The sequence below is a fragment of the Medicago sativa genome, chromosome 2 (genome assembly GCF_051527215.1).
Source record: "Medicago sativa cultivar Bolivia chromosome 2, Bolivia_mono, whole genome shotgun sequence".
Lineage (NCBI taxonomy): Eukaryota > Viridiplantae > Streptophyta > Magnoliopsida > Fabales > Fabaceae > Medicago > Medicago sativa.
The window spans coordinates 71,805,782-71,815,044 of record NC_140750.1 but is presented as its reverse complement, the minus strand read 5'-3'; the positions used below and the strand labels follow the sequence as shown (position 1 = coordinate 71,815,044).

Below are 9,263 nucleotides of genomic sequence, written 5' to 3'. Positions count from 1 at the left end.
AAGTTTAGCTCAAATTTTCATTCTGAAAATTCTCGTACAAATCATTCATCGCAAGAGCTCAATGCTACCAATAAATGGGGAAATGTGACTATTATTTTTTTATCTCTTGCTTAATGACGCGAATAACAACATATTTGCGATGTTACCCGATCCTTCGCCAAACTTATCTACGTTATTTCACAAATAGGGCATTGTGTCAAATAAGTGGGTATATCAAGTAATAAAAGAAATATTCCAAGACATTAAGCATTATTTTCATCATTGGGTTTGGAATTGATAGTAAAATAATACTACGACTCAAGATGAGTAAGGAGACAAACTTTTGAAGGAACGGAATTTATTATCGAGATCTTCTTATGTATTTTAACGTCGACATTATGATTGCGGTTGGGAGCGGTGGATTGTAGCATAAATATCTCAACAACTCATTGTATTTTAAATTTTTCTAATCATATCTTTTATTCTTTATTTATAAGTTTTTTATTATGGACTCTATTTATGAGTTAATGATTAGCTAAAACACAATTTTGTGTCATCCCTAATCATCTGACACTTCAGCATATCATTATCATTTTGTGTCTTTTTTAACAAAAATCTCATCTAGAGTAGAGAGAAAATAGCTATCAAATGATTGAAGTGACTTTGTAACAAAAATTTCTTTTATATATTTGTATTAAATAAACTAAATTATTTTTTTAGAATGATCTTATTACGATAAACAAATAGAAAACAGATTTTGATTTTTTTATAAAATCTAAAAAAAATCTCTAAATTATTGAATGTCAAAATGATTTTTATTCTAATCTGTAACAAACATGCTCTATGAGGTCGTTTGTTATAACTTAAAAAAAAAACTTTAAAGAGCATTATATATGTTTGTTATTGTTTTTTTTTAAACCAAGATCTACAAAATAAAATAAAAAATCTAAAAATAGTTTCAAATGAAAAGATATTAGAAGTAGCTTTTTTTTAAAAAAAATTATTTCTAGAGGGAGAGAAAATAATAATTAAAAGATTCTTTAAAAAAAAAATTAAAAGATGAAAGGTAATTGTGTACCGAAAAATTCATTTTATATAGTTGTGTATCCAAATCGAATGATATTATTTTTAGGCTTTGTTTGCGAGTTTTGAGGGGAAGGAAAGGAAAGACTTAGGAGGGGAAGGGAAGGAAAGGGAGGGAAGGGAGAAAGGAGGGAAAACCTTCCCCTTGTTTGGGAGTTAAAAAACCAACAAGCAAAGGAAATGGAGGGCTTATGTTATAATAAGTTGTTTTTGAAAAAGAGATTGTAATAAGCTGTTTTGGATGAATAAGTTGTTTTCAATAAGTTGTTTTTGAAAAAGAGATTGTAATAAGCTGTTTTGGATGAATAAGCTGTTTTGAATAAGCTGATTTTGAAACAGACGTGGTAATAAGCTGTTTTGCATAAATAAGCTGTTTTGAATAAGCTTTTTTTCGAAAAGAGATCGTATTAAGCTAATTTGTATAAATAAATTGTTTTGAATAAGTTGTTTTTGAAAAAGAGATTGTAATAAGCTGTTTTGGATGGATAAGCTGTTTTCAATAAGTTGTTTTTGAAAAAGAGATTGTAATAAGCTGTTTTGGATGAATAAGCTGTTTTGAATAAGCTGATTTTGAAAAAGAGGTCGTTAAAAGCTGATTTGCATAAATAAGCTGTTTTGAATAAGCTGTTTTTTGAAAAGAGGTCGTTAAAAGCTGTTTTGGATAAATAAGCTGTTTTTGAAAAAGACATGGTAATAAGCTGTTTTGGATAAATAAGTTGTTTTGAATAAGTTGTTTTTGAAAAAGACATGGTAATAAGCTGTTTTGCATAAATAAGCTGTTTTGAATAAGCTGTTTTTTGAAAAGAGGTTGTAATAAGCTGTTTTGGATAAATAAGCTGTTTTGAATAAGTTGTTTTTGAAAAAGAGATTGTAATAAGTTGTTTTGGATGAATAAGCTGTTTTCAATAAGTTGTTTTTTGAAAAGGAGATCGTAATAAGCTGTTTTTGATGAATAAGCTGTTTTGAATAAGCTGATTTTGAAAAAGAGGTCGTTAAAAGCTAATTTGCATGAATAAGTTGTTTTTTTGAAAAGTGGTTGTAATAATCTGTTTTTGATAAATAAGCTGTTTAGAAAAAGTTGTTTTGAAAAGAGATCGTAATAATGAGGTTATATCTAAAATTGTCAATTTGAATTATTATGAGGGCAAAATTGTCAATTTGTATGCTTAACCCCCCAAAACCCCCCAATTAGGGGGAACTTTAAAATTGAACAAATGAAGCCCTTCTAAACCCCCCCAAAACCTTTCCCTTGTTTTTTAAAACTCGCAAACAAGGGTGTACCTCTCCATAAGCCTTTCCTTCCCCTCCCTTCCCCTCCAAAACTCAACTCGCAAACAAAGCCTTAAGGAAGTTATTGTAATTATGACTAGCGAAATGACGGGCACTCACGTGCCCGTCTTTCCGCTCTTATTATTTCGCTAAAGTTTGAAAATTATGAACGGTGTTTTTTTTTATGAAATTTTTATTTTGATTAAAACTATAAAAAAATATAAATGTTTGTTGCTTTCAAGTTATAAAAAATTAAACTAACCATGATTATCTATTTCAACGACACCGACAATAATACAATAACAAAGAAAATATAATCTAAATTCTTTTTTTAATGACACCAACAACAATTTTATTATAGAAAAAGTTGTTTAAGGGTATAGTTGAAATGATGAAAAAGTAAGTATAAATATACTCATCTAGTTTGTTACACTTTTTAAATGATAAAAAAAAAAGGAAAAAATATATATTCATATCGTGTTTGTTACATTTGTTTTAATATTTAAATTTATTTTTATCTATTTGTTACGTGTTATTTGTATTGAAAATTGAGGACATTTTTGGAAAGAAAAATTTAGCCCAAAAGGTAGTTTTCTTTATATATAGTTTTCTTTATGATGTATCTATTATCTATCAAATAACTTTTTTTGATTTATAAATAATCGTATAAAATTTTGTAACGTTATACTATTTTATGGAAAAATTATATATTATATTAAATGATAAAAGAAAAAAAAAGGAAAAAATATATATTCATATCGTGTTTGTTACATTTGTTTTAATATTTAAATTTATTTTTATCTATTTGTTACGTGTTATTTGTATTGAAAATTGAGGGCATTTTTGGAAAGAAAAATTTAGCCCAAAAGGTAGTTTTCTTTATATATAGTTTTCTTTATCATGTATCTATTATCTATCAAATAACTTTTTTTGATTTATAAATAATCGTATAAAATTTTGTAACGTTCTACTATTTTATGGAAAAATTATATATTATATTATTGAGCACATTACAATTAGACGAGGAACATCAACAAAATTATCTTTCATATGTTTTCATCTACATGTATTTTATTCTTTTTCTTTCTCTCTTTCTCTCTTCTTAATAAACACTTTTACAAAAACGTGAGTACAAGTTATAATTAACATATACTATTATAAAAAAATTAGTATCCCTCTTTTGCAAAAAAAAATTATAGTTTAGTGTCCAGCTAAGTATTTAAATATACTATATGTTTATATTGTAAAACAATTTGATCTCCCTTTATGTATGGGCCCTGAGCGATCGTCCATCCCGACAGTGCTCAGGGCCACCACTATAATGACCAATATAATTGGTACTCTGATAAAATATAATCGAAAAATCTACTACAAGAATAGGAAAAACTTATTAAAATATGGAGAACACTAAAAAATTATATTCCTCATGGACTTTCATTTGCTCAAAGATGCCACAACAGCTGAGCATCAAATCCAACATTTTCTATTTCATATGTACACTTAATAGATGTATAACTCATTTTTGCTTGAAATTTTCTAGCACACCTTGTGCTTGAAATTTCTCTTTGAGTTTTTAATATGTATTCCATTTTTGCTTGTTAAAAAAAATAGATGTATAACTCAAAAATATCTTTAAAAAAACAAAAATATACCATTAATAATGAGAGACAAAATAAACTATGGAAAAAAAGAAAAAATGTCATTTCAAAAGGATTCTAAAATATTTTCACAAACTTTGATTACAAAAATTTATCTTTTAAAAATTTAACAAAATTTAATTTCTAGTAGTTATCACATATCAAAATAGTCCCAAAAATAATAGAAAAAACAAAATTAAACCTTTAACCAAAACACATACATATAACACGATATGAGTAAACTTATTTAGACATAGAATATCATCGATCCTCAGTAATACTCTAATCAAGTAATAATATTTTCACCTTTAGAATCATGATCATCCCACTAATTTGTTTTTCGTGTGTGTTGTCCTATACTTTGTTTGAAAAATGTAGAACAAAGTATAAGTTTATCTCAACTTTTCATTTTGAAAGTTCTCATATCAATCTTTGCGATATGTTACAATAATTGGGGAAATGCGACTTTTATTTTTTTCTTTGTATTATATCCATGCTTAATGATGCGAGTAAAAACATATCTACGATGTTACCTGATCCCTCTGCAAAAGGATTTGTATGTATTAATAATGAGCTGCACTTTTTTTTATTCCTGTTAATATATAATTTTGCTTCTACACTCTTTTGATACATAGTTCCAGACCAGTTTGGTGCATCTTACCTCGTTTCTAAACTAAACTTACCTACATATTATTTCACAAATAGGGAAGACTCGAATATTTTCAAGACATTAAGGATTATTATCATCATTGGGTTTGGAAATTGACACAGAAATAAAGACCTAAAAAGTATTACGACTCAATGATTCATGAGACAAACTTTTGAAGGAACATAATTTTTTATCGAGATTTTTTTGAGTTTTTCAATGCCGACGTGATGATTGTGGTTGGGAGCGGTGGATTGTATATTAACAACGTGAGGATCATAGATTGATGAAGGATTATTGGTAATCGTTTTCGCATTGCGCAAGTGGAAAAAGCATCTGAGTCGGATAAATTTCTTCATGATAATTGCAATTGTAGGTTTAAATTGAAGGGTTTTCCTAACCAAAGCCCTTAGGGCAATGGTTAAGGAATCAAAAAAGGAAATAATTGTGAAATTTAATGTAGAAAAAGTTGCTTTTTACTATTTCAATAAGTTGAATGCACAATTTCCAAGATAAAGATACTGCTTTAAGTTTCTTATCAAGTGCCCTTAGGGCACTTGTTAGCATTTCCCTAAATTGAATAGAAGATATGTTCAATGTATATACTAGCATATATAACTTGAACGGCAAGTATCTATTATTTAGGTCTGTCCAATATCATGGCTGGTGGCTTAGTCCGTTTTCTACCCTCGGTATAGGTTAATTGTTAGTTTCTTTGCTGTTCTTTCCGCCTTTGCGGATGGGTTTTGTTTTTGTAATTATGGATGTGATACTGTTTGAATTTTGGTGTTTCTTCCTTAGCACACCTTGTGCTAGGAAGACCTTTTTGAGGTGGTAATACAATTTCATTTTAGCCTCTTCAAAAAAATTTAGGTCTGTCCAATATAATCTCATCTAAAAATTAAACTTATATTATAGTTGTTTCTTTTTCTGCATTTTTATAGGAGTTATTTCTTCATTGCTATTTGTAAATTCAAAAATACTAAATTGACATGCTTTTACAAATTTAAACGGATCTCCTTATTTTGATCCTAGTTATTTTAAAAGGCATAAACACAACCACAATCAAAATTCTTAAATAATATGAGTTCTTTAGTTATAAAAAATTAAAATAAAAAATTAGCAAGTATTAGCAAATTGGTTTTAATATAGTTGACTTCAAGAAATAAAAAATTTAAAAATCAAGGATCATTGTAAGAAACTAATGTATTGAAATACTAGGATCCATTTAAGGATGCACCTTGGTTTAGAGAACTTCTCATTGAATTAAAAGTTATCATAAAAAGATGCATTGAATTAAGAAGAAATGAAGTACATCCCTAATGTAACCAACCAACCTTCTACACATATATTATTGACTCTGCTTTGGCTAACACTAGAAATTTTCTCTCAATCAATTTTGCTTTATTACAACAAGAACATAATGTACCACCAAACCAGGAAATAAAAATTACAATTGATTGAACCCACTTGTTCTTAAAATTATTACAGCACACATGTTGAGACACAACATGACATGGCATAAATAAAAAACCAAACCCAAAAACACAAATCAACATAAAAACATTCTTAGTTATTCACAAGTGCACAATGCTTCCTAATCACACCTTGTGACCCTGTCTTAACTTTAACTTGTCCCATTTTCTCCATTGATTTTGCAAATTCAGCATAGAAATTTTCAAGTGAGCCTTGAAGGAATTGAGTCACAAGAGCTTTTGTAACTGAATTTGTCAACAATGCAGAATCAGACTGAAACAAACCTCTTCTCTTGACAACTTGACTATAGTAACCAAGATCAAATGTGTTTCGACTTCCGGGGTCCATTTCGACTATTGTGGTATTGTCATTGATGTTCTTACACTTGAATGTCTTTAGGTTTTGTGCATATTCACTATCAAGTGATGGATCTTGATCACCCTTTCCAGTAAAATTGTACAAACGGTTTGAAAATGATGTGCAAAGTGAGATACCAATTGTGTGAGCACCTGAAAAAAATTTATATCATGGTCATTAAGATTAAAACCATAGTTCACTACTAGAAAATGTTGAATAAAAGACAAAAATTGAAAGACAAGATAAAATGAAATAAAAAGTTGTCACTAATTATTTCATTTAGCGTGCACGACGAAAGTGCTTAATGCTAAGGAAATTGTTGAATGTAATAATACCAGATAGGAGGACTAAGTCTTTTAAATCAAGTCCTTGATTGGCAAAGAGAGTTTGGAGGGTGGAGAAGTTGGAAAAGGGAGCAGGAATGTTTTGATTTGCTTCCAGCAAATTCGATACGACTCCATCCCTTCTACCTGTTGGAACTTTCCAATATGGACCACCCTGAAATCACAAATCACCAAATGTATCAGTAGTCAGTAGATAAGCTTGCAATCTTAAGCTACTTAAAGAGCTTATAAACAGTAGATAAGCTTAAATAAGTCAATCCAAACAGGCCTTAGTCTGTTAAAGATAGAATTGAGTACTTACTGTGGCTGCAATAGAGTCTCTGGCAGATAAAGCTATGATATCAGCACAAGAAACAACACCAGGGCATTCAGCTTCAACAAGGCTCTTTATTCTGTCAATGAAGTCAAAGCCTCTAACAGTAAGATTTGGAGGAGCATTTTTTTCAGCTTGTTGGTTTGTTGAGTTCAGAAGGACTGATCCATCACATCCCTAAATCAAAATGCTTAATGTTAGTGAATCAATTTTCACATTACATAACCAAAAATGAAATGAAAGTATAAGCATATAATTAAGCTTGAACTTCATACCCTAACAAAGCAATCATGAAAGTGCATTCTTATTAATGCAGCAGCAAGTGATGGAGCATTGTGGATATGTTCATGAACAAAGTTTGCAATGATTAGTTCAGCTTTTGGACAACTCTTGGTATAAAATCCTAGCTGCAATTGAGCATGAGTTGATGCTGCTAAAATACAAAGAATCAAAACCTTGAAGTAATTACACTGATTTCTCATTTTCATATGTATATAGCTAGCAGCTATAAGAGTATTAGATACAATTGAAAAACTTGTATTTCTCTTGTTGATGAATACATAACAGTGGTAAGTGATTTATATATAGTTGTTTGGTTTAGGTAAATGAAACAAAGTAAACGATAGAGATGGTCCATGCAGCTAACTAACATGCTAGGTGATAACACATGGTACTTTGGTATCTTTTTGCACTTAATAATAGTTTATAGTCAAATTTAAAATAGATTAGTTGGGAATGTCCCTATAGGACAGATATGGTGAGTACCATATTATTGGGTTTCTGACTGCTTCAATAACGTCAGTTCATTTACTTGGTAATTTATTACATATGAAATATTGATGCTTCTTTTCCGAAGTGTTGGATTCTCTTATGGTACACCAAAAAAATTCACATTGATTGAGAACCAAGATTAATTGAGAACCAAGATTAAGGTAGTTTATAAGCATTTACACTTTTCAACCTATCGAGGCGTCTTTTAAATAAGGACAAAACGTGAGGTCTTACACAAGACTTAAAGTGGTCAATGAATCAAAAAAATTGTGCAAGACTTGAGCTTTGGAACATTGACATTGGCTATGGAGATCGAACCAACGACCACATGGTCGTTAATCAGTCAAGACTAAGGCGTTAAATGGTTTAAAGGGTTTGTTGGCCCTCGCACAAAACTTAGGGTAAATGAACAACGTTTACATTTTTAGAGTAAGTATGAGTTTACTGGCTAGATAAGAAGAGATTATGTTGAGAAATCCTTAACTCTGGATGGACTCGTAATTCAGATTAGGTCTAACATAGATCTTGGCTAAGTTTGAAACAAACTTTATATCATTTTTTTCTTAATATATTTATTTTAATTATCTATTCGAAAACCACATGGTGGAGGAACTATAACTCTAACTTAGGGGGTTCAAACGTTTGAATTCTTAGACCTTCTGAACTAAATCTAAGGGAGTTTTTCAAAATGCAATATATATAATGGTCTATTTGCATTTTTTTTAAAAGTTCAAGGTCCGCCCTAAAGCTACGTGTCTCCTTAAATTGAGTTATGTTCGATGTAAGTGACTTTGATAGCAAATAATTGTGATCTATTAAAGTTGTGAGAGATTAATCTCTTGCGAAAATAACCGACTAATGTGAGTCTAGACTTAATCTCTCATTCTCTTTATTCCTTTTTTTTTTTTTTTTGCTAGAATCCAAGAGGAATTGAAGAAGAAAGTATGAACTTTACCTGCTCCTATGCTATGAGTCAATTACTTTAGTGATGCATCACATTGAGACAGCCAATTTTCAAATTAAATTAACAATGATTACCTGCTGCCACCTGCAGGACATATTAAGAAATGGAAAACTATGACGAATGAATTACAGAGTGGGTAAAAAGTTAATAAAAAAAATGTTGTGAGTAAGATCTGAATCTTAGAGAATATAAGCATACATTGATTAATTGAATACTTAATTAGTGATGATAAAGATAGAGACACATTTTTGGAGTTCCTTTTGTATAGAGAAAGTCAAATTGATTCCCACATATAATTTGTGAGGTATAGTAAAAATTTGTTTGATTTACATTTAAGTGAAAGGGAAATAATTGTACTAATTTGACAAAAAAATAATTGTAATGAGACTTAGAAGTCAATAATTGGACACAATTATGGCTACTG

The 9,263-nt window shown here is 29.6% G+C and overlaps 1 protein-coding gene across 1 annotated transcript; it reads right to left on the bottom strand.

Moving 5' to 3' along the window:
* Positions 1-5,996: 5,996 nt before the first annotated feature.
* On the bottom strand, positions 5,997-7,658 carry LOC146950383 (peroxidase 3-like). Its single transcript, XM_085746313.1, has 4 exons — positions 7,380-7,658; positions 7,093-7,281; positions 6,783-6,945; positions 5,997-6,599 (listed from the first exon to the last, which is right to left on the bottom strand). The coding sequence occupies exons 1-4, from the start codon at positions 7,590-7,592 to the stop codon at positions 6,184-6,186; spliced, it is 981 nt and encodes a 326-aa protein (XP_085602439.1). The 5' UTR covers positions 7,593-7,658; the 3' UTR covers positions 5,997-6,183.
* Positions 7,659-9,263: the final 1,605 nt, after the last annotated feature.